Genomic DNA, 25837 nt, shown 5'->3' on the forward strand with positions numbered 1-25837 from the left:
ATTCTCTTTAGTGTTTGCCCTGTACCCGCCGCTCCCTCCGCCGTCGCCCCCCGGCCCCCCCCGGGACCCGGCCCATGGACTGAGCCGCCCGCTGGCCCGCCCCGCAGCCGGCCCGGGAGCCGCAGCCCAGGCAGCCAGGTGAGGGGGAGGCGGCCCGGGCTCCCCCCGGTAGCGGGGCGGGGGGTGGCGGCGGGGCCTAGCGAGGCCCTGGGGAGGGGCCCGGCTCCGCTGTCCCCCCGCCCCGCTCCGGGCCCTGCCCAGCTGAGGGGGGAACGGGCAGGTGGCGGGGGGGGCCGCCCCAAAGAGCCGCAACGGGAGCGGCCCCTGCCCTGCCCGCCGATAACAACGGGGGGATCCCGGTAGCTCCCACCGGGAGGTGACAGCGGGCGGAACGGCGCCTGCCCTCGGCCCGGCCCTGTCCCGTTTCAGCGTGTGCGGACGGTGGTGACCGCCCTCGGAGCGGGGCTGTGTGAGCCGGGGGCTCTCGGGGTGCTGCTCCTCAGGAGCCGCCCGACCCCTCCGGTTGGTGTCAGCACAGCAGCCCGCAGCGCTCACCCCTTGGAGGCGGTGGGCAGTGCTGCTTTGCTGCCCGCGGGCCCCGTGCTCTCCTATGGCCGCCCCCCGGTCCCGGTCCGTTGCAGTGATGATGTTTCCCCGTTCCTTGCTCTCATCACGTAGTTTCTCAGGAGATGTGGTAGCAACAAGTTCTTGTCGCATCCTTACTGCTCTCTGCTCCGTTTGTGCGCTGTGTGGGGTGGTGCTGTCGCTGGGAGCAGTGACAGCCGCTTCTCGTCGATCTGTATTTTGGGGTGGCTTTTTTTTGTCCATTTTCTGACAGGTTAAAGGTAAACCTGGGAAGAACGTCATTGGGAATTGATAGGCAGCGAGGTGTATCAATAGCAGTGAAATGAGATACCTGCATGGAAGGCCCCTGCCTGCTTTTAGGGCAGTATATTTAAAGAAGTTCTTAAATCCTACCGATGACACACGACCTCAGTGCGCAGCTGCTCCGTCCATGCTGACAGATCATTACTTTCTAAAAACCTTTTCACAGTGAGTTTTGACGACGCAGCGATGGCTGTGATGGAGCAGAGCGTCCCTGATTTGTCCATTTATCATCTTGCAATGAGATATCGTGGTACCAGGCAACAAATCTGTGTGCTCAAACTGCTCTGGAGGTGGTAGCTGTCATAACTTAAGCAGGTGACCATCACATCCTGGTGAAAGCTTTAGGATTAAATAGTTACAATTGTTTCTGCACGTACCTTTTTCTGATATTGGCTCAGAATTTCATTTCAAAGCTGCTCTGAAGTGTTTTATCACAGAATCATAGGACAGCCTGGGTTCAAAAGGACCACAATGATCATTTAGTTTTATCCCCCCTGCTGTGTGCAGGGTTGCCAGCCACCAGAGCAGGTGAGATAACAATTCTTTGTGATTACTTTAAGTCAACTCTTTCAGCAGTGATTTGTTCTGAGGACAACACGAACTTTCACAAGTGTTTTAACATTGTGCTGTCTGGAATCCTTGCTGGGGTTCCTTATTGTGTGAGAGTTCTTGGAGATGTGGCTGGAGCCACAGAGCAGATCTGTGTGTGGTTACCATGTGAGCTGTAATTAGTAACTGTGGCTCTCTGACCTGTCGTACTTCTGGGAGCAGCAAGCAAATATGAAGTGCAGCACCCAGCTGGAAGCAGCCATGTGAGTGAGCGTTCATCTTTGTTGGTGATCACCTCATCACCTTCTAGTTGATTCTCTTGCACTGTTTGGAGCTGTCTGGTTTATGTGCACATCTGTCAGCTCCCTTCTGCTCCTTCAGGTTTTACTTTCAAGTCGTAGCTCTTCATCAGCTTTCTCTAATTCATGACCCGTTCCATTGCTTCTGAACTCTCGTGTCTTATGGAGTTTTATCTTAGAAAGAACAGCAGCTTTCTCTTCAACGAGTGCTGGTTTTGAGATGGTCCTACCCAGATGCTATAGAACAAGATTTGTTGAAGATGAAGGCGCTGCTCAGCTGTGTTTTACGTGCTGTGTAAATAGCCTCGGGTCTATAAAGTTTGAAGTATTGTTTATCTTTATTGGTAGAGTGTATTTATTTACAGTTCAGTTGTAGATGGCCAAGTGTTGTTGATGCTGTTACAGAAGCCAAGTGCTTTAGGATTTCGTGCTATATACACAGAGCTCCTGATGTGCATTTTTGAGATCTATGTTAGGAAATGAACCATCTCAGCAAACCTGTTGGAGTTTGTGGAGATGTGTTCTTGGTGCCCCCAAATGAGTATGCAACAAAAGAAGGAGGTTCTGCCACCATATCTGAGTTATTTAAAGTTCCTTTAGAAAAGGCTGGAGGAATGGAGTTGTTCTGAAGGGTATTTTGCCCAGCAGTGATGGATGCACAGCAACCTTCCACAGTCTGAAGCAACGGGTGGCAGCGTGGCTGGACCAGCAGCTGCTCTGTCTGCTGTAGGTGACCATAGGTGTGGGCTGGGCTGGGCTGCCCCAGTCAGAGAGTGCAGTGCCAGAGGGGGCAGGCAGTGAGTGCTGTGTATCCCATGGGTCGTTGTTTTGGTTGTCTGGATCCCACCTGGGTACTTGCATCTCTTGGTAGAGTTCAGGCTTGGGCTTTTTTTGGTCCCTGATGAATGGATGCATTTCAGGGAACCGTCCTGCTTGGTGAACAACTTGTCAGTAATGAGGAAAATGAATCACCTTTGCTCTGCAACTGAAGGGGCAGCAGCTGTTAAGGTGCCTTGTGTTGTGAAACATCCCATTTCAGAAGGAGTTTTTTTGTTTAGATCCTTGTTTTCTGTAACAAAACTCTTTCTTGGTTATTGTCTATGACACAATTTTTAGCTGTTCATCTCAATCTGTAATTTGTGTCCTGATGGGTTTGTCTGGTATCAGTTTCTCATTCCCCTCTGCTCTTGTACCTAGAAGGCCCCTGTCTGCTGCTGGCAGCTCATGAATTGGTGCACAGAAGGTTTTAATGAGATATGCCTGCAAGCTGTGATAGGCGGCTTAATGGCATGTGGTTACGTGTGGCACTCCAGATGTGCATGTCCTAGAGAACAGAACACCTTCACATCTTCTGCTACTGACAGTGAATAAAATATATTCTTTGGGAACTTGGTCTCTGTTGTGTTCTCAGCTGGCCACTTGGCGCTTGTAGCATGTCTGTGGTACATCATTGTGAGATCTTTTTCCTAACCTGATCTTTTTGCTGCAGTTGCTGCCCCTCAATGATGGGGAAGGACTGGTGCTGGTAGGGGCTGGGCTGGGTGGTCCCTGGGACACAGCATGCAGCATGTTGCATCTGTTTGCAGTGGCAGCTCTGAGGCCTCATTCCAAGTGTGTGTTTGTCAATTACTTCAAGTTTGCCAACAATTCATCTCCATCACTCACAGTGATATGGTGCGTTGCAGTCCTTACTATTAGAAAGTTCTGTCTCCATGTATGTTTAAGCCTGCCACATCTTGCTCTGTCACTTCAGGCATGGAGAAAGATTATTCCTTTCCACCCCAAGAGCTGTGTTGTGCTTGTGGGCTGCTGTTGTCAGCCCCAGTTTGTCAACCCCTCCTCTTCAGCATATGTGAGCCCAAATCCATCCATGTTTCTTATAGGATATACTTCTCTAAAGCTCAGAGTGCCGCCTGCTTTCCCTGCTTTATTATTTATTGCTAACCAGGTCCATATTTGTCTCAAGGTGTGGTACCCGTGTAGTATGGATGCAGTGCTCCAGCTGAGGGCTCAGTAACACTGATTTGGAGTCATGGGCTGCTTGTCAGGCTGTTCTGCTTCAGGATGATGGTTGCTTTTTACAGAACAGGCTTGGAATTTGCCTTTTTCTGTATCCTCATCTGTTCGCAGGGTCTGCTGATGACTGGTTACAGCTCTAGGATTCATTGTAGGGTTTTAAAACAACTCAAGTTAATTGAAGACCTTGTGCATCCCATTTCTCTTCTAATCTTAATCAAGGTTGGGGCCTTACCTGCTGTGCTGCTGGTAGTAACACTACTGTACTACTGGACACCTGTGTGCAGTTGGCTTTAGTCATGGAAAAAGATTAAACACTTTGTGCTATATTTTTAAGCAGAATAAAACAATGTTTTGATTTCCATTTAGAACAGTCCACACAAATGATGGATTTCATATTTAGCCCCAAAAAAAGATTAGGAAGCTTCTAGTAAGGTTGGTTTTTTTGTCTGAGGGAAATCATTCTGTGATGTTTGCTGTAGGCTTTTGTGGAGCCAAGTGCTAACTCTCTCTTTTTTTCTTCTAGGGATTCTCCATCATAAATACCCTATTCACAACTAAATCCAAATCTCCCCTGACTGGATCTTCTAAAGGTACAGGAAACTTACTTAAAACGCTCGAGTTTCTTACTTTTTACTTGCATTATATTAAAGAAAGCTCATGTTGTGGTAAAGTGTGATGATCCCCAGGAAGTGTCTGTTATGTGACCCTGTGGCTTTTATGTGCAGCACTTTGATAGTTATGATACAGGAAAAAAAAACACAAAAACACAAGAAAATTTGAGGATTATCATGAGGACAATATTGAGACAGGCAATAAAATTTAAAATACTGATGTCTGATTTAGCAGGAATAAGTATGTAAAGGTGGGAAATGAGTGAGTTATGTGATTTACAATGGTATGTGTAACATGTGAGTTTGTTCATCTGTCTGTCAGTCTTAGCTTGTAGGTCCCAGCAGTGTCACAAGTACTGCATAGGGGTTGGGTGATCGGTAGTAATGTTTGTCTTTATGTGTGAAGTAGTTGTTAACCGCTGATTACATGGGAAAATCGCCTGCACATGCAAAAAACCCTGTAACTGAATGTTTGATTAAGTGCAGTAAGTTCTTTTATCCTAGTGAAGTATTTCACACAAACTGACATCAGTTCCACAAGCAACACGAGTAACTGAGAAATTAGAAGTGAAGTCTTGATTTGCTTTGTCAGAGTGTGCTTTGACGTGGCTTGTAGGAAGGAGCTAAATGTTTTCTGTTTTAAAGAAAACGATATGGAATCATAGAATGGCTTGGGTTGAAAAGGACCACAATGATCATTCATTTTCAACCTCCCTGCTATGTGCAGAGTTGCCAACCACCAGACCAGGCTGCCCAGAGCCACATCCAGCCTGGCCTTATATGTTTGTATATGCCAACTTGTAGCATGTGGTCTTGTAAATTGCTATGCAGGGTCTAAAAACTCTTGAAATAGTTGTGAATGGGTGATAACTTGCTGGATGTTGATTATACTTTTTGTTTAGAATATAAAAACATGAGATCGGTGAGTGAAGAGGAAATCAGAGAATCAGAGTGTGACAATGATGTACCAGTTGATGTAGAAAGAAGCATTAAATGTACTTAGTGCCAACAGGTTAAAATGATCCATCAATTGGGAGAGGTTTATTGTTACAGCATTTTAGCTGTTTCCCTGGTAATAAATTTCTGTTCAGCTGTGGAAAACGCCTGGCGTGCCCAGCTCTCGGCTACTTGAATGTGGTGGGGATAAACCTTGTACTATGGGGTGTTCTGCAGGTCCCAGATTTCTGTTCCAAGTAAAGTTTAACTGATTGATTCCTTAATGTTTCAGTTCTGTTAGACATCACTGCTGCTGCTTCTTCCACCTTTAGAGTGAGTCATGGAAAGGAACACTCACGTGATCCCATTGAGTGTTTTCTTTCTTGTTATATTAATAGTCCCAGAGGCCAAATATTTGCACAGTAGTTCTGGTCATCGAATCCTGGTTACATATGTAACTGTAGAGTATTTTGCAAAGAAGAGTGGGAGGGACTATTGGTGTCTTACAGATGCTTAAAGTAAGCTGTGCTGAAACTTGTGGTACCCAACTCCTCTGGAAGTCTTTGGATTCCCAGCAGGTACAGGAAGGCTGAACTCTTCCCATTTTTGACTTGTCAGGCTGGAGGATGGTGTGTGTTGAGCTCTGGGAGATGTGCTTCAAAGCCACATTTAAACACGGCCGAGCAGCCGGACTGTCAGAGAAGCTGGGCAGTTGTTCCCACGCTGAGAACAAACGTGTTGTGAGCGATGGATGTGTCTGCAGTGACCTTTTTTTTTTTGTCTGGTTGTGGAATGTGAACAGCTGAAGCCTATTCTCAGTTGGGTTGGTTTCCAAAACTTTGTTGTTTTAAGCACTAGGATGTGAGTTTAAGTCTCCGGAGATTTTGTGAATAGTGCCTGAATTGTTTGCCCTGAATGTTATTCTAATTAGAGGTGTTCAAAAAGAAGCTTTTTTGGACTGGATGACTTTATCTCGTGATAGAGTGAGATCTGGATAGAAAATAGTCCAGACTGTCTTGGTGTGAGGCTCTTCAGTATTCTGCAGTAAATATAGCAAGTGAACTAATAGTATTCTTGTTGGGACCTTTCTTTCTTGGAATAAAAACAGAAAGGGATCAGCATTAAGGTTTGCCAGTATCATGAGAGTGAAATAGGATGAAGGGAAGAATAAGTCATAGAAGTTAGTAACGTTTTTAAAGCTGAACTGCTGAGCGTAGTGTTCTCTCTTTACACAGAATAATGTTGGATTTTGCTCTAAAGCACATACTGACATCCTTGAAACAGTCACTGTGAGTAGACATCTGTGGTTGTAGAATGTCTGTGCTGTTCTGTGGATAGGCTGATAGAATTCAGTTTGTGTTCTGCAGTAGCAGCAGTTTTCTTTGCATCCAGGAGCCTGAGACATGGAGCAGAATGGTGGTTCAAAGTATCCCGTACTAAGCTGTTTCTGGAATGAGGAGTTGTGCTTTAATGCCATTTTTAATCACCAACCACAGTTTATACAGTTGATTTATGAACCCATGTCATGGTTTTGTAATGTTGCTGTCAATATTCCACATCATAACATCATGAGCAGTGTGAGTTGAAATTCCACATTCCCTACAAACACACGATTGCAAGGAAAAGAATAATGTCCTACTTTAGAAATGAAGCATTTCTAGGCAGAGTTCTGAGAAAAATGTTCAAGACTTCTTTTCCAGCACAATCGGAAAGATCCCAGTGTTACTGACTTCTAACCCCAACATGTTGGTGTTCTCAGTGCACAGGGATCACAAATTGGTGAATTTCAGTTGCTGCACCTCAGCAGTAAATAATCATTCACTTCTCATAGGACTACAGGATTATGTATTCATTTGTTGCAATTGTATTATATTGGAGTATGCTCAGAGTTTCTAGTAATGCTCCTGGGAATGGAACATAGCTATTATAAAATGATTACCCCAGAGTCTTAGTCTACATATTTTTGATCCTTGTCTTTCAATTTCTTTGAGCTCTTTCAGATAGGATTCCCCAGTGCCTTTTTCACAGTTACAAGGCACCCTAATGCTCACTTTGATAGTCAAATATAGCATTTACTTTGAGTATAGGGGATGTAATAGATCTTGTGAGCTAACGAGGTCCTCTGAAGTAATTTTCCTGTCTAGTGAAAAACAAAGCTATCCAGCCAGCAGTGTGGTAAGCCCAGTGTTTGTGGTAGTTCTTCAAAGCTAAAATATTCCAGATGGCAGATTGGTTCATACGTGTTGCCTTCTGTAGCTTTTTTCTGACCAGATAAAATCTTCGTAAGAGGTCATTATCTGAGTTCTCCCCTCTGAATTGTTCTTTCAGTACCAAACTAAAAGCTTCAGTGTGACTCACAGCTGCTCCTCTTACACTGGCAAAGCCCATTCATAGGTCCAGAAATTGAGGCTTACTGAGCACTTGTGGAGTTGTGTTGCTACTAAGAGCTCCCCAGTGGTATCTGGAGCAGTGATTTCACTTGTACCCTTCATCTGTAATTATGTCAGGGGGGAAAAAAAACCAATCCCTTTGTTTGATGCTTTGATAATAAAGTCTGTGGCAGATGAGTGTGTGCATCCATGTGTGTGCGTTTGTGTGTGAAATGGATTTACTTGGCTGTGAAATTTATTTTGAACAAATTGATATGTGGATGGTAAGTGGATATGGACAGCTGAGCTCTGGCAGCAAAGATAGCCTCAAACTGGCAACCTCCTAGTGTATATTTAGGTTTAACTGTCTGAGCACGAAGATAATGTTGCATCCATGTGTAATAGAAATCTAACACTGATTTGTCAGTGGAGGAAGGACCTATCACAGTATTTCACTATGCTGCAAGTACATTGCTTGGAGGCGTTTTTGTCTTCCATGAGCATGTTGCCTATGAACACACTCAACCCTTGTTTACAGGACTGTAAGGCTGAGTAACTCTAAACTGATAGCTTGGAACTGTAACTGACACTTGGTGACACAAGTAGAAGTATCCTTCAAAATGTATGTCACTTACAAACTTTATAAGCTCCTACACCTTCTTTTTTTCCCCGCCAGTAGCTACTTCAGCATTTTTCTGCTACACATCAGTTGTGCTCCCTTGTAAACGATCAGCTGTCCTGTTTAGTGATCCTGGAAAAAAACAAACAGAAGTACATCTTTATTAAGAAAAGGACACATTTTGAAGGATTTCTCCATAGAGGATACATTTGTTGCTTGTCCTTCCAAGTTAATTTTTTTTTCATTTTACTTGAAGTGTAATGTGTTCATGTGAGTTGCTCTACACTCACTGTATAAGCAGTGGTTATCAGTTTAGGTAACGGGATTTGCTTTGTAAGGTGACTCAGTGTTGTAGCAGAGTCAGGAAGTTAAATAAGCAAGCATAAATAAGACTCTTATAATGCTTTTAGAGTTTAGAGATTTAAATGTGCTATTAAAACTGGATGTCTGAGAGTTACTGCATACCAATTGGGAACAATGGCTGCTTGATTTAATGCTCCCCTTTTTGCTAATTGAGAAATAATTTCAGCAGGTTGTTATTTAGTGAATGCTAAACATACAATATTAACTTTTCTCCTTCCATCTTTATGTTTTAGGTCAGCAATTCGGTTCCGCTGCACAGAGTTTGCCTGCATTCAAAACTGTTTACCTACAGTAACTTGGTCTGGTTGGAAGTGAACATGTCTCAAGTTCAAATTCAGAATCCTGCTGCTGCCCTTGCAGGGAGCCAGATGTTGAATAAGAATCCGTCTCTTTCACAGCCACTGAGTATTCCTTCTACTACTAGTTCTTTGCCCTCTGAAAATGCAGGTAGACCTATCCAAAATTCTGCTTTACCCTCTGCATCTGTTACATCTACCAGTGCAGCTGCAGGTGAGATTGAGAATCTATTAATAGATATTATTATAGAATATGTAAATAGATGTATGTATTCTTGATGTCTTGGACCAATGAATATTGTAAAAGTAATATTTATCCAGCTCCAGCAGCTTGTAATGTTTGCTACACACTGAACGGAGTCTGTCTTGAGGCAGACAGAAGCACTATTTTGCATGGAATTCTGTTTGTAATACTGAAAAATACTTAACATTTTCATGTGCTGCTTGGGGGTCCCAAAATTGTTCAGGGAATGTGCTGTTGCTGTTTTGGTTAATGACCAGAACTGTCCAATCCAGTGAATGTATTTCTGGGGGGTGTTAATGCTAAGAAAATTAAGGATTTTTATTTAAAATGATTGTAGATTTCATTTATACCTGATCATTTATATGATATATGTAATCTTTCAGCTCCTTCTAACATGGCAAACCCCAAAGAGAAAACCCCAATGTGTCTTGTGAATGAGTTAGCCCGTTTCAACAAGATTCAGCCTGAATATAAGCTTCTGAGTGAGCAAGGTCCAGCTCATTCAAAGGTACCTATTCATATAAGTTTCTCATTTCTCTCTTGTACTTTTTTAGTGGAAAAACAAAGTATATGCCTTTAGTTGTAAATCAGATGAGCTTGTCTTCCTAATCATCAGGTATTTGGAAAACAAAGACTTCAGTATATATTTTTTGATGCCTGAAGTACAATACAATTGAACAGTGCTGAACATACATCTGGTACAAAACAGTGATATTAGCAAAAGAATATCTTGTCCGTAATGGTGGGGATTATGGAAATGCCGAAGACAAGCCAGTGTGTGGTGTTCATCCGATATCACTGCAATCCTGTACAAAGATCGTGTGTTGAAAGCCCAGTAATATGCAGCTTGTTTAGTGTTCTGTTTACCCATAGAGAGAGAATTTCTAAGGGATACAGTAAATATAGAAGCAATTTGTGCTACTTCAAAGTACAACAAAGATGTGAGTTTTAACGCTATTAAGCTTTTTAATTCTCATTGGAGGTCTTTATTGGAAGGTCTACTGAGGTCAAGGTATGCAAGGAAAATCAGCCTGGGCTACATCTATTTAATCTGACACCATCTCCTTAAGGTGTTGTCTGGAACAGTGTTAGTGTTGTGTGCTAGAGGAATTGCCTTTGATGTGGGTAATGCTGAGAATTAAAATCTTTCAACGCAAATATGTATAATGTCAGCTTCAGTGTGCAAAGCAGGCAAGGTTTGCCTTTGCAAAAAGTAATGGAATAGCATTCAGAGCATCTGTTCACTTGTTTTCATTCTGATTGAAATTAAATTTCATTTAATTACCAGAGAGACTTTGGCTTTCTGTTGTCTGATTAATTTGTGAAAATTTAGAGCAATATATATCCTTCCTTATCTCATGTAAAGAGAAGTGTCACACCATTACTCTATAATCAGACAGGTTTGCACCCACCTTGGGGCCATGCAGGAGGTTTTTCAGTGCAATGTGAACTTATCATTCCTCAAACTACTGGTAAATACAGCTTATTAAAAAGCCAAGGTGTTAAAGCAGCAAGTTGTTGGGGAATAAGGTCTGATTGCCAAGGCAGCTGTTCTGATGGATGTTGACGTACCATCTATCCATGTTGTGGTCACCTCTGTATGCAATGCCTCTTTTGTTTTATAGCCTGTATGATCTCATGCAACATGCAGGATAGCACTAGCTGCAGTTTTCTGAAATTCTTAGTTAAGTAATCAGGGATATCCTGTAGATGTCCCAAATGTTTAAAGTGTGTTGTTGACATAGTAGTTAAGGATTGGATACAGTCTTCTCAACTTTTGCATCAGTAAAAGCCTCACAGTTCCATGGAAGACAGTCTAATAAATGTTGTAAATTCTGAACCCACTCATAGTAAGAAATGTTTTCTATTTCTCAGGTGTTTACAGTGCAGCTGACTCTCGGGGACCAGCACTGGGAAGCTGAAGGAACTAGTATTAAAAAAGCGCAACATGCAGCAGCTGCCAAAGCCTTGGAAGGGACAAAGTTCCCTAAACCTACAGCTCGTCCATCTCGTAGTGAAGGCAAGAATCCAGGTATATCCCTTAAAACTTTCCTTTACGTTTATGTGGCTTTTCTTTATCAGATGAGAATGTTAAGTCAGTTATTCATCCAATTGAAGTCGGCACGGAGCAAAATGTTTAGAGCCATCAGCAGCAATATACCTTCCTTGTCAAAAGGCAGATTGAAGTTTGAAAGGGAAGAGTCATTAAAAACCCTTGTTAGTTGTTGAATACAGGAAGAAATACTCAGTCATTCTTAGTAAACAACAGAAGCAGAGGATGTATATAGCATGTCTGTTAATGCATCACATGTGTATCTTCTTTGTTTTCCAAATACGAAATGGCAAAATCTAGTCTTCCTTTTCTGTTAGGAGACAGGATGAGAGTTTGTATTGCTGCAGTCTCTAGTTGGACAACCCTTTATTTCCTTTTTATTTAGACAGTGTAACCCCCACAGTGGAGTTGAATGCACTTTGCATGAAGCTGGGAAAGAAACCTCTGTATAAACCTATTGATCCTTATACGGGGATGAGATCCACTTACAACTATACAATGAGAGGTGGTACTTATCCTCCACGGTATGTATTGTTTAATTTTGGGGTTTTTCAGTCTGTTGTCTTTGAACTTCTCTATTCATCTGATGTCATCTGAAAACTATCGAAAAATGCAATGTCCCTTAAATACAAATTCAGCTTGAAAGACAGACTGAGGCAAAAAGGTTTTGAGAAATGCGCTCCATGTAAAACTGTAGTTTGTCTTAATGGTTTTGTCTTTGGGGGGAGGGGAATGTGAAGGAACTGAAGCAGATGATGAAGTGTTTTGAAGGACACTCAGATATGTTTGGCTTCATGAAGGGAATACCTAATATTTCTTGCATTTCCTTTCTGTGTAGAAACATTTAGATGTCTTTTTATTAAAATTAACTGTGTAAGTTGCAGATTCAGCATAAAGTATGTTCTGAGCACTGAAATGAAGAGTTCAGAGCTTGCAGGATTAACAGCTTTGTCAAAGCATCGTTATATTGTTTTAGTTTATTATAAAATATTGTACAACAAAAAATGTTAACAGTCTCTTTTACTTATATCTCCCTAGAATCTTTTAGACTTGGCTTTTTAATACTCATGCTTATGTGCTGAGTAGTGGTTACTGATAGCCAAGGGATTCTTCCACATATATGTTTCTGTAGGTTTTCTTTATAGGCCAAACTATTTACTTATTTACGTTTATCTCTTTATAGGTACTTTTACCCATTTCCTGTTGGGCCTTTACTTTATCAAGTTGAGCTTTCTATTGGGGGGCAACAGTTTCATGGGAAAGGAAGAACAAGACAAGCTGCTAAGCATGATGCAGCTGCTAAAGCACTGAAAGTTCTGCAGAATGAGCCCTTGCCTGAGAAACCAGAGGTGGGAATGGATTAAGTGTTTTAAGCATAAATTGTTAAGATTGTTGTAGATGTTTTATCTACATTGTAGATGTAGATTATTGTAGATGTTTTTCCAAATTGAGAGGAAGATTGTAGTTATGGAATTGAATTCCATGTAGGAATGTTTATGTACTTGTGTCACTGGAAACAATTGGATTAAAATAGTAATAATTTTCTATAGAACTAGAAGTTTCCCAAATTAAGTTTTATTAATTCTTTTGCTGCAGTGTTTTTTCACAGCAGTGCTGTAGGCCTCTGTCAGATGTAATAAGCAGTGGAGCTTATATAGGGAGCAGTATCTTACCAGGTACAGATAATATGCAAACTTCTGAAGAAATCTAAGCAGGGCAGTTAGATTCCAGTACAGACAACACATGGATCAGACACAGGTTTCCTTCCTGGGCAGAATTTCTGTGTGATTACAGAATATAAAGAACATAAGAACAGAACATAAAGAAGAATCTACAGGAAGTTCATGGAAGTAGTAAAGTTGTGCACAACTTTTAATAGAAATAATAAGAAGCAAAATTGTGTCCCTTCATATATTTAAGGTTGTTTGACATTTCTCATTCCAAGATCCCTGCTTTTTATTTTATTTTCATTTATTTAATGTGCTTTAGGTGGGAAGTCTCACTGTGTGCACACGAGTATCTGGAGTTGAGGTGACTTTGTGCAACCTCTCCATATGTGTCGAGTGACTTCTCTACCCGCTCTCAGCGTAGGGAGTTTGTTGGTTACAGAGTCTGACTGGGGGAGTGGAAAAAAAGAAAACAGGCAATTAGGCAAGACTGTCACTAGGAGTCTCAGACAGATTTAAAAAAAAAAAAAAGTGGGAATTACCAGAAATTAGTGAGGGAACTCAGAGAATATGTAGTGAAGCCAACAGATATCGAATTAAAAATATATGGAGCTGGTCAGAGTGTGGGTGGTCAGGGACAAGCTGGGGGTCTTCAGCAGGTGAGATCAAGCCTGAGGGAGATATTTTCTTTCAGCACAGGAGGACCCCAGATTTCTAAGTATAGTCATTCTCTGTCACTGATCCATAATAATCGCTTTTCGCACTCGTCCTATAAGATGACCCGCTGTCTGTGGAAGTTTGTGTACTGGACCCAAGGAGTCCAACTCTGCAGAAAATCATGGGATCACAACTGAATTCATTTCTGTTCACTTCTTTAGAAAAACTTATGTGCAAGTGACTTTTTGAGTATTTGTAAAGTTGTTTAAAGCTGAGTAACATGGTCTTCACAACGCATGCTGTACTTCCACATGATCACGTATTCTTTACTATAGGTTGTCTCTTCCAATGTAAATAGTGTGAATTGAGAGATGAGGGAAGTAAACCTAGAGGGTTCCTCTTCTTGTTTGCTTATTTTAAGGACATGACCAGGAAATTGCTATTGTGAGTTATACAAGAGATTACAAGAACAGAGAACTATTTTATGAATAGAACAGCTGTAGGCTCCCTGTAATGTGTTTTGACTCTGCTATACATATGCTGGGCAGGTCACTTAAAGTACACTTTCACAAGAAACATGGATTTGTCTTTTTATTTTCATTTATTTATGCTCGACTTCTACTAAGTGAACATTAAGAGATGCAGCTGTGCTTAAAGAGAGCAATCCTTTGAACAGAACACTGTTTTACAAAAGTCACTCAAACTAGATCTTAAATTTGGTACTTTGGTACCAAGCTCATTAATATTTGTGATTCTGGAATGTTATGGCTTTGGGGTATGTCTGAGGGAGTTACTATCTTTGAAACAGCTTTTTTGCACCAGACAAGATGAAGAGAAAATAAGGAATATTTTAACACTAAGTGAATGCTGTTCAGTGAGGCAAGATTGCTGAAGGATGCAGCAGTGTAAGATCCTAAGAGATTCCACTATATGTGCATACAGTGAAGGCATTTAAGCTCTTTTATAAGCAGACATAGTCCTGATGCTTCTACTTGTCACTTGATGTTGTCAGTAATTATTCTTTTAAACATGCTTAATTTTCATGGATCCCATTAGCGTGTGTCTATATATAAAATGTGCAACCTTGAGCTCCTCTAATTTTAGCCAGAAAATATTCAATACTGAAGCATAAATCATTGAGTTAAATGAGTAGATTTAAAGCATAAGAATAACCATTTACCATACCTTCTTAGAGCACAAATCTGGAAGCTATGGCAGGAGAAGGATTGTAATAAAATTTGCTCTCAGCTGGCCAGAGCACTGCCTGAGCAACTGATCTAATTTTAAGTTGTCTGTGCTTTGAGCAGGAGTCTATAGTAGGAAATCTCCAAAGGATCATTCCAACCTAAATTAGTCTGACTGGATTTCAGACACACTGACAAGGAGGCAGAACTGCATATTCAGAGACAGAAGTAATAAAGGCTAGATTTAAAGCTTGGAAAGCAACGTTTTTCTTAAGTTTAACATGGAAGAAAATGTCGATAGCTCTGTTAAAATCAAAGTAGTTCTCATCAGCAATTTCCATAATTTGCTTGTAAGCAATCCTTGAGGAAGCACATGTTGAAAGACTTCCTAGAAAAGGCGGAATCTCTTTTAAAGAAGTATATTACTTTTGCAGTTTGTTTAGGAGCTTCTTAACCTATAATATTTTTTTGTTTCATTATTACTTTTTCAATTGATAGATGGGGAATCTAATAATTTGATAAAAGCAAAATGGAGGTTTGTTTGTGGTCTCATTCTGATTTAGAGGCCTGGATTCCTTGGAGAGGAACGTGTATGTGCAAGCTACTTTAAAAGCAGACTTTATAGATGATCTGCCTCAGCATTGTTGGGAAAGAGGAAGAAGGTGGGGGTGTGATTATCTTTGCTTTATAAAGTAAACTGATCCGGAATTGAAGTGGAGGCAAAATAATTGGTGAATGAGCCATAGTCTGTTTTGATATTAATTTACACTTTTTAAATAAAAACACTAAGAAAAATACCTGTTTTCAACCATTTGAACAGACTTGAAGTATGCAAAGAATATACAAAAGTAATATAGCAGTTAATTTCATACTATATTTTTGTTTTGTTTTGGAAGTGTTTTAAATGGAAAAGTAATCCAATGAAGAGAGGCCCTGGTCATCTTGGCAAGGAAAAATGTAGGAATTTCACAAGCTGGAATATATCTGGGATTACAAGGAAGGGAAAGATGTTTGTAATTAAAGTGATTGTGCAAAGGTTTCTGTAGTAAAGCCAGTGACAGATCATTCCTAGCTGTGCTGTCAGTAATGTGCTGTAACGCACTAATAAAATAAGCTCTTAAGAGTTCAAATACTTTTTCTGGGATTATGACGCTATTCATTTCTAACCTACCACATACATTAGAAATAGATTTTAGAACATGATGGTGGGGATTTTTGCTGCCAGTTGTCAATCTTTTACCCTCACTGTGCCTCCTGATGAGATGTAGTTTGTGGTTCTTGGAGCTTAGGTGCTGCCTGCGCATTTCTTGTGTGCTGCAGTGTGCTTTACTCCTTTGGGAGTGGTGCCATCATGTGGTCTTGGTTTTCACAGACCTGGAGGTTGCTCTGTGTATTGGAAGATCAGAAATGTTAGGTGTTATCATAGGAACCACATAAAATCTGATGGGATACAAGGAAGGAGAGTATGTATTTTGTTCAGAGATTGGAAGAGGCTGCTTTGAATGGTGGGAATCAAACATAAACGTCCTTCATGTTCTGATCTAACTTGTTAGTAACAGGTACTGAGGATGCTTGCTACCATCAAAGCTAGATTTAATCAGTAAAGCTCTCTAGCATATTTCTGCTGCTTCAATAAAATATTTAAATAATTTTTGTTTGCTGGTTGCACAACCAGTATTGCAGTTTAATATAATTGGTGTAATTGTTGCTATTCATCTTTATCATAATCTTTCCTATATCACTGCTGAACACTTAGTCTTAAAATTTCTCTGTTGCTGTTACCGTGCCTCTTAGTTCATGTTGATACCAACATCAGTGAAGATGCTTTTGGAATCACAATATTTTACCGGGAGATACATAGAAGTGCCTGTAGGTAAGCTCCAGCTGGCACTCTGTCCTTCTAGCAAGGTGTAAGATATCAGAGATATAAGGTATTTGCTTTAAGGCAAGTTTCTGACAGTGTGCTCCTCAGTCGTAGATGAAGAACTTGCAGGAGTGCAAGTTGAATAACAGGTGTATGCCAGGGTCTGATAAGTCATTCTTTATTCAAATAGGTCCTATTCTCAGAGTCTTCATTTTTTCTGGCCTTTCTCTTATCTGATACTGTCTTAGTGCTTTCGGTACAAATGTCCAATCAGCATATGAAAACTGTATTTCATAAAGGTACTTCCATTTGGAAAGCAGTTCATTTAATGCTTCAATTTCTTGTTCTTTAGATAGATTTTAAACCTATTGGCCCATATTCCATTTATAGTTTTTTCTCCTATCATGAGCACATGAAAATAAGGAGGTATGCTAGCTTTTACCCATACACCTTAAAAGAGCTTCCTAAATTTCAGGTCTGTAGTACGTGTGCTGCATTTTTGCACATTCATGTAAAATGGCAGTAAAAGTTAAACTACTTAAACAATTTGAGAGTTCAATAAACTGGTTGGATTAATCAAATTCAATTTAATAGGATCTTTATTTTAAATAGAGTATGCTTCTTTTAGGTTAACGGAAAAGAACCAGATGATGAAAATCTCAATAAATCTGAAATAAGCCAAGTTTTTGAGATTGCACTTAAAAGGAACTTGCCTGTGAATTTTGAGGTATGTTTATTTTACAAGCTCTAGATCTGTTTTCATTAGAAAATTAAGGCTACACATTAAGTAGAGTCTTTTCTAGGTAACCCAAACAACTGACTTAAACATGCCTTGTTAGTTGTGAGTACATGTTCATTTTTGACAGTCACCCCGATTGTCTCAGAGTTTGTAAGGTTAAGTGATGAAAGAAATCCACCTGTTCACCAAGTCATGCACTAAAATCATAGCATGAGTGAACAGCTGTGCTGTGGTTGTCCGTGCAATCTTCTCCAAGTTTTGTTTTTTATTAAATCAGTATTACAATGGAAAAAAAAACGAAACACAACCCCACATGAAAGATTAGAACACTGGAGCACGAAGTCAAGGCAGAAGGGAGTAACTTGCTCTGAAGGAGCTTATTTATGGAAGTATTTTCTTAACTGAGCACTGATGTGGACTACCCGCAAGTCGTAGAATCTCACAGATAGGTTTCTTTTCTTGCCATGAGGTGACCTCATGTGCATCTTACTTTCCTTTCCCTTTGGCCTGGCTGCTTGCTGCCTCTTTGCCCCTCCTTGATCATTTAGTTACCTTAAATCAGTAGCTTCAATAGGAGCATCTTAATTGCATTAAAATATTAATTTATTGTGTTGCCTTCCTGTGCTGGCAGAATCACATTTCAATCAATTATATGAATGATTACAATAAGAAAATATAGTTGTGTGCAACTAAATTGCTTTTTAAACTGTTTTATGAAATTTTACGTGAGTATTCCAGTTATTACAGATTGGCATGAACATCACCAGTAAAAATATACTGTCACAAAAGCCAGTTGTGGGTGGAAGCTCTCAATTCAGTTTTATCTTTTGACTCTGAATGTTCTGAAGTATGATTTGTTAGGAGTGAAGTTTAAATCTGTAGTAAGCAGCTAGCACTTAAATGGTTCCAGAATTACTGATTACTGAGTTAAATTGCTGGATCTCAAGTAATGGCTTTCTCAGTGATGTTCTGTTACTGTAACATAATGTATGAGGTGATGTTATCTGTATGGAAGTTGACAGTGAAATAGAACAGTCATTTTGAAGGAGTAAATAAGCAAGATGCGTTCATGACTGTAATATGTAAATAATGTTTATGGCTTGCTGCATCTGGTCTTCTAACATTGATTTATTTGGGTGGGATTATGTTATTAGAGGATGATTTAAATAGTCTGTTTATGAATGTTATCAGAATTTAATATCTGTTTATCCATAGTGCTTTAGAGAATTTTGCTATAAACAATGTACCGTGCCATTTTTAATAAGTGTTTATCACGCTTTCACTCAGTTTTTCCCTCTGAAACAGGTGACCAAGGAAAGTGGTCCCCCCCATATGAAGAGCTTTGTAACCAAGGTGTCAGTTGGAGAATTCATGGGTGAAGGTGAAGGAAAGAGCAAGAAGATCTCAAAGAAAAACGCTGCAATAGCAGTCCTAGAAGAACTGAAAAAATTGCCGCCCCTTCCTACGGTTGAGAAAATGAAGCCACGAATCAAAAAGAAAACAAAATCAATAGTGAAGGTAAGAGACAATCTAACTGCTGTAAGTCATCACACGACAGACGTTTCTTAGTCAATTATAAACATTCTTAGACTGCGTAACATTTATCATCATTTTGATGCTGCAAAAGAATGTTTTGCTCCCACTGGGAGCAAATGGGGTTCTGTCAATATTTTTACAACAGTTCGTAATAAATTCAGGATGAAAGAGAAACCATGTAAAAGAATGAACAGTACCTAAAAAACATGCTTTGACTTTCAATCCTTAGCACAGGGTTTTGCATGACTTTTACCTTCTACAAATTCTCCTGCATGCCTGTCCTTTCCAACATATGATAAGAATTTCTGAAACTGTTTCCTGAGGTAGGTTCTATATGGTCAACTATGATAGCACAGCCAAATAAATTGGGTGCTTCTCCATGGCTGCAGTGGTATTTTGTTAAGTAATTTTGGTTTTAGTTTGTTTTTAATTCAGAAAATAAGGAGTTCAGTGGCTTTGTTTTCCTGACTCAAACATTCACAAATTTTGGCTTATATCCTGAACATTTTTCTTGTATAGCTGCAGACGAGTCCAGAATATGGTCAAGGCATGAATCCCATTAGCAGACTTGCCCAGATACAGCAGGCCAAGAAAGAGAAGGAACCAGAGTACATGCTCATCACAGAACGCGGTCTTCCAAGACGCAGGGAATTTGTTATGCAGGTTTGTATGTTGACTTGAGAAATTTAGTTGCTTGGCTGTGATGTTTCTTTTTGTCGTTGTTGTTGGCTTGTTGTGATGACAGTGTGATGATGATATTCAGAATGGATAGGATTACAGCCAAATTTGCATTGAATTTGTTACAGAAATATTAGTAAATTCCACCAGATATTTAATTCTTCATTTTTTCCTTCCTGTGTGTTGCCTTGGAGTACAATGCTTTCTGCATTCTTTATTGTGAATTCCATTAGTATGGTAGTTTTCTGGTGTTGACTATCTGCCAGCCTCTACTAATGATGTCCTCCAGCCCTTTCTTATATTCTGGAATAAGCAGAAAAATTGGTTCCTTTCCAGTACATTAGGAAAAATTGCTAAACGGGTAACTTCAGCTTGAAAAACTGAATCCACTGTGATGCCAGTTTTGAGCATTTAGATTGGTGCCAGCATGTTATGATGAAATACAACTGACTATGCTATTTCTGTTTGCTATTTTGTGCTTGGAAGGCAGTGATTGGAGATAATAAGGAACATATTAATTGTTGCTTAAAATAATGGTTTGAACTATCTTGTGACTTGTGCTGTATTGAAGATGCAGGTGAACAGGGAGCGAATCTGAAGATTCAATCCTAAGCTTAAGATTTTACTTGCTCTTTCTTCCTCTTCTGTCTAGGTGAAGGTTGGTGTACACACAGCCGAAGGAATGGGCACAAACAAAAAGGTTGCTAAACGTAATGCAGCAGAAAATATGTTGGAAATTTTAGGTTTCAAGATCCCTCAACCTCAGCCTCCAAAACCAGCATTAAAGACAGAAGAGAAGGTAATATTCTTTAAATACTGACCACAGAGTTTAAACAGTAGCAGCTTTGCAATACAATTTGCAACAGTAAATGTATAGTAAAGTCATGCCTTCTGCAGTGGTCAGGAAACCATTTTGGATACATCAGGGATTCAACTTTGCAAGCAAATGTAAGTCTTATCAGAAGGCTCAGTTTAAATGTATTTTCCAGGGAATGGTTCAGTATGAGTTATTTTAACTGGCTAATAATGGTATCTACTCCTCAATAGCTGCATTCCTAATAAAACTTCAGTAACTTGTAGATGGCTTTATTCATTCAATAAGAATCACTGAATTTGTCTTTTCTTTATAGGTATATGAGAGTAGAGAGACATTTGAATAGTAATTCTTCAGTAAAATTTTGACAAGTCATGGCCATGTTTTGAAAACTTTAACACTTGAGGGGAAAAAATGTTTTTAAAGGCATATTGTTTGACCTCATTTCTTTATTTCTAAGACACCAGTGAAGAAAACAGGTGATGGAAGAAAAGTAACTTTCTTCGAGCCGGGCTCTGAAGAGACTTCAACTAGTAAGTAACCTTACTGAAAGAAGCACAGCCCTGATGCATTTCCCTGTCCCTTAAAAGCATCATTCAACATGCTGTAATAAGCAGAAGAGTTGGACCAATTTCTTTGTGAGGAAAAGGTAGAGAGAGGAGGAGAGCTTAGTCTCTTTGACTTAGGAGAAAGTTTCTCTGGTATCCAGTCCAGGTGAGGATGGGAGCAGATTCCCTGGAAAAGTGATGCAGTTTGTGTCTCCTAGGGTTAGTGTTCCAGGCTTGGAGGAATAGTTGCAATAAGCAAGCTCTGTATTGGTGGTACCTTTCTTCTCCTCAGGTAATAAAGAAGACGAGTTTAGGATGCCTTATCTCAGTCATCAGCAGCTTCCCGCTGGAATTCTTCCCATGGTCCCTGAGGTTGCACAAGCTGTAGGAGCCAGTCAAGGACACCACACCAAAGAATTCAATAGGGCAGCCCCAAATCCTGCCAAGGCGACTGTAACAGCAATGATTGCTAGAGAGCTATTATATGGTGGTACTTCTCCTACTGCTGAGACCATATTAAAAAATAACAACTCATCAGGCCATGTGCCCCACGGACCACTTACCAGGCCCTCTGAACAGCTGGACTATCTTTCCAATGTTCAAGGAATCCAGGTAAACATTCAGTTTTCAAGAGTTCTTCCAGAGCTATCAAAACTGATGCAACTTGTTTTAAAGCATTTTAGTTCTGCTGGTGACTAATGTTCATGTAAACACTTCATCTACAAAATATACTGAATTTTACAGCTTTTTTTTTAATTATTATTTTGTTGCTAAATATGCACTATATGCTACATCCTCTGGCTCAGTTCAGTGCTGGTGTGTAGGGTCTGAAAAGAAGAAAAATGAAAGTAGTGTTTTCTGTCATGATGTGGGAATATAATGTGAACTCAGGGTTTTTTTGAAAACTTGATGCATTCACACTGCCATAAACCGTGCATTTACTTTAGTCCCTTTCATTAGAATAGCATTTAATTTCCTATATTGATACTTTATTGATATTGTTCTTAATAATAAGAGCTTCATCAATTTAGAAGTGTAACAGGAAAAAAATTCAGGTAGCAGTGAGTTGAATAAGTAATCATTATGCAGCAGTTGTAATCCAGAAGGCTTGCAGCTCCTGTGATTACTCACAATTATTGTTACAACTGAAGTAAAGCTCAGAAGTAAATGGTTCTGTTGGCTGACAGGGGATGAGTAAAAGTAGAGTTTGGTTTCATATGTGGGCAAATAATCTTTAGCAGTTGTGATGTGTTATTTCTTATATTTGGCTAACTGAAAAGAACTAAATGATTCTCTTTTCTTCAGGTTGAATATAAAGACTTTCCAAAAAATAACAAGAACGAGTTTGTGTCTCTTATAAACTGTTCCTCTCAGCCACCACTGATCAGCCATGGAATTGGAAAGGATGTAGAGTCTTGTCACGATATGGTATGATGACTTTTACTGAAATGAAATGCTTTCCTTTTTGTCTTCAATAAGCTCAGTGATACAGCAGGTAGAACAGGATTCTGTTACTGTCAGATAATAATTAAATGCTGTACAATTCCCTGAATATTTTTGTCAAATACATTACAGATAGCTGAAATAACTGATGAATAATATCAACATCTAACTTAAATAACCTTTAACATGCTTAATGAATGCCAATAATTTTGGTTTACAGGTAGTACTTCTTAGCAGAAGTTTATTTCCTTTGGTGTCTAGTGGTGACTAGACCACAGGCTAAAGCAAGAGTTTGTAATATGTAAATAAATACATGTAAGAAAACTGGTTTTACTGATTTTTAGACTCAACATTTTGGGTTTTTTTTTTTGCAATAATTTTATAATAGCTATATTTTGTTAGAGTTCCCTTTGATCTTTGTCACTTAGTTTTGATGCCCATCTCTATATCCTGCTGTAAAGAGCTACTGGAAGACTAAGCACACAAGTCAGTGTAGTAGGTGAAGGGAAAAGGACAGCAGCATTCAAGCTTAACCATTGTAATGTGGTAGATGTGAGGACAATCCTGGGCTGATGTGAGAGCATTCCCATGTTCAGATATTCAGCTTTCACTAATAAATGTACCATAACAAACTGAGTGTTTTGAAGAGGTGTGCCTGAAACTGATCTGAACAAAACTGAAAAATCTTTTCAATTCTTAAAGGAAGTAACTTTTGCCTTAACCACATTAACAAAATACACTTATTTTATGCAGTTATGCGTGCCCTGTTTGTACTCTTATACCTCAGTCTTTTTTTTTTTCTTATTCTATGGAGGACTTTTTGGTTCTGCGTATTTTGATGTCCTTACCCAAGTACTGTACAGTTGGAGCTGTTAATAATTCTGTCTTTTTCCATTATATTAATAGTACTGCTGAATTAATGTTTCCCTGTTGCTAAAACAAATGTTGTGGGAATCCTCTAGTCACGGTACCATTCTGTTGTTTATTGGAGTAAAATCAAATTCTACACCATTTAATATTTTCTGCCATAATTCTGATTCTTCAAAAATATATTGCTGAAATTAGAATGCTTACTTTGAGTCCCAGTCCCCACTTCACTAAACAAATGAAATGAAATCCAGTTGGATTGTTGGATGTTGCTTCTTTTCTTTAGGCTGCATTGAACATTTTGAAGTTGCTGTCTGAGCTGGACCAACAAAACACAGAGATGCCAAGAACAGGAAATGGACCAATGTCTGTGTGAGTGTGACCCATTGACTTTCCCTTGTATTATTGGAAACCTGTAACCCCAAGATATACAAATAAAATATGAGGGTTTTTTTCTTTGCCAGAGAAGTTAAAATACCAAGGGCTGTTACCTTCCTGAGAAGGACGAGAGGGTAGGTTTTATGATCCAGCTTGTAATTTTCTTGTAATGTCAAATGCAAGTTACTAAGCTTAATGCTAGAGCAAGTGGATAAAGTGTGATGGCTGTGATACACAGGAATTTTGACTGTGATATCTCTGCTTAAATTAGTTACGTGTATTTGTAAATATTGTGATGTTTTTCTGTATTAGAGCAGCCTCTAGAAATTTCCTGTGTGTAAATTGTAATCTCTGTTTAGATTTCACAGCTTGCTCGCATAATAAATTGTGTGGGAGCGGGAGGGGGGGGAGGAAAGGGTTGTAAATTTGTCTTCTACCAGAAAAAATAAAGTGGCTTTTTGTTCTGTCATTTAGAAAACAAGGTACCAAAAAAATGGAATCAGCAGAATGCTGATTGATTAAAAACTGAGGCCGGTTGCATGTAAGCAGATTGTCATCTGCACCACAAGTTCTCTGTATCAGATTTAGAAGTGTCTTGTTAGAGGAAGTGGTGCTTTATCCCATAAGTAACAGATGTTTCCTCATTCGCAGATGTGTGAAACAAGAAATGGAAAGTGACCCTCTTCTCAAACCGGCTAACTCAAACACTTTGGGACAAACACTGGACAGCACTGCCTAAAAAGGCTTTTGACTGGACCCAAACATGAAAGCACCAGAGAAAATCAAATGCTTCCTATTAATGTAACCTGTTTTAGAGTGCTACAGTCTTTACGACCTACTGTAGTGTCTAAATCATAACTGTTGCTTTTTCTTCAAACAGTGATAAATTTTTTAGTTTCATTATGTTGTTTTGATTGAAATGACACTATAAATTTTTCATTTAAAAGTTTCTTAATTGTATCTAGGACAATAGCACAGTTTAGAAACTTTGTCTTCTGAGACTGACGTTATCTGTGAACTAACTTGGGAAGATCATATCCATGTATGTGGTTATTTTGCTTTTATTGAAATAGAAAGTTTCTCTGCAAACAAATTGTGTGCCCACTATTTTTAAGAACTCCAGTATTTTCTCAAACCTGGTGTAATTACCCAATGGTTGAATGAATTATAACAATTCAGGAATTTTAAACTTTGATCATATTTGGTTAATTTCTAGTTTTGTTGAGTTAGGGGTATGGGAACTTGAATGCAACGTGACTGTAAGTGATCTCTGATCTGTGTTTTAGAGACTGTGTGTATAGATGACACACAGCTCACTACATTACAGGATATGATCTCAATGTATAAAACCGCAGATTGATTTTCCTTGAGTGCTTTATACTGTTTAATTACATCTCCATGTAGGGCTGAAAAAAATTACCTATGTTTATATATAAACTGTGTTGCTTTTGATGTTGTGTTATTGCGCACTGAACTGTGTGCAATAAAGTATTTGCATATGGTCCAGGTAAAGCACGATAGCCTTGCAAGTTAAGTACTGCTTCAGTTCATTGTTTACGCTGGAATTTTTTCTCCCCATGGAATGTAAGTAAAACGTAGTGTTTGTCACCAATAAATGGTAATACTAAATTTTTTTGGGGTTAATTTATTCTTGTATGCCACTACAGGGGCTGCTTTTTTTTATACGATCTGTAATTCTTGTGACATAGTACGGGCGGTATTGTAAAGCTATGGCGTAACTGTACAATGATTATCAACAACATATAAATAATTACTATTTAGCGATGTGGAGAATGTGAAATATTGGCAAGGTCAAGGAAATTCAAAAGTAAAGTAGGTACATTTTGTAATGTGTGCCACAGTGTATTAGTGCAACTGTATTCATGGGAGCTTAAGCTAACCTTATGATTATGGCAGGAAACCTGGCGCAACAGGTTGGAAAGATTTTAAAGTCTCTACTTTCAAGTTTCCTTGTTTGCTTGTAATCTGAGTCATAACCTTGCCTTGCACCTAGTGACTCTGGGGAAGTAGTACTTTAAGAAATGAAGCGAAACTTTCCCTCTAGCAACAAAAATTGGCACTGTGGACTGACCCATGGCAGTGTGTCATTTGGATGTGAACTATGTTCATGTGTACTTAACTGGTAATCTGTAGCAACACTTCCTATATGCAGTGTGTGTAGTAACTCATCGTAGAAAGCAGTAACTGCACATGCT

At 39.5% G+C, this 25837-nt stretch overlaps 1 protein-coding gene across 18 annotated transcripts; it reads left to right on the top strand.

Moving 5' to 3' along the window:
• STAU1 (staufen double-stranded RNA binding protein 1) lies at positions 1–25250 on the top strand. 18 transcript variants are annotated; one of them, XM_015881631.3, is made up of 17 exons: positions 1–138; positions 4279–4345; positions 8887–9163; positions 9577–9701; positions 11069–11225; positions 11632–11770; positions 12430–12595; positions 17247–17345; positions 18645–18875; positions 19413–19556; positions 20224–20370; positions 20846–20918; positions 21226–21545; positions 22239–22361; positions 23530–23615; positions 23708–23755; positions 24273–25250. In XM_015881631.3, the coding sequence occupies exons 3-17, from the start codon at positions 8971–8973 to the stop codon at positions 24358–24360; spliced, it is 2139 nt and encodes a 712-aa protein (XP_015737117.2). In that variant the 5' UTR covers positions 1–138; positions 4279–4345; positions 8887–8970; the 3' UTR covers positions 24361–25250. The 18 variants fall into 18 exon arrangements, with proteins under 18 accessions (XP_015737117.2, XP_015737123.2, XP_085376479.1 ...); XM_015881637.3 differs by having other exon boundaries at positions 24287–25250; XM_085520353.1 differs by having other exon boundaries at positions 23713–23755.
• Positions 25251–25837: the final 587 nt, after the last annotated feature.

Source organism: Coturnix japonica, chromosome 19, assembly GCF_054131305.1.
Source record: "Coturnix japonica strain WE chromosome 19, WE-NBRP24, whole genome shotgun sequence".
Taxonomy (NCBI): domain Eukaryota; kingdom Metazoa; phylum Chordata; class Aves; order Galliformes; family Phasianidae; genus Coturnix; species Coturnix japonica.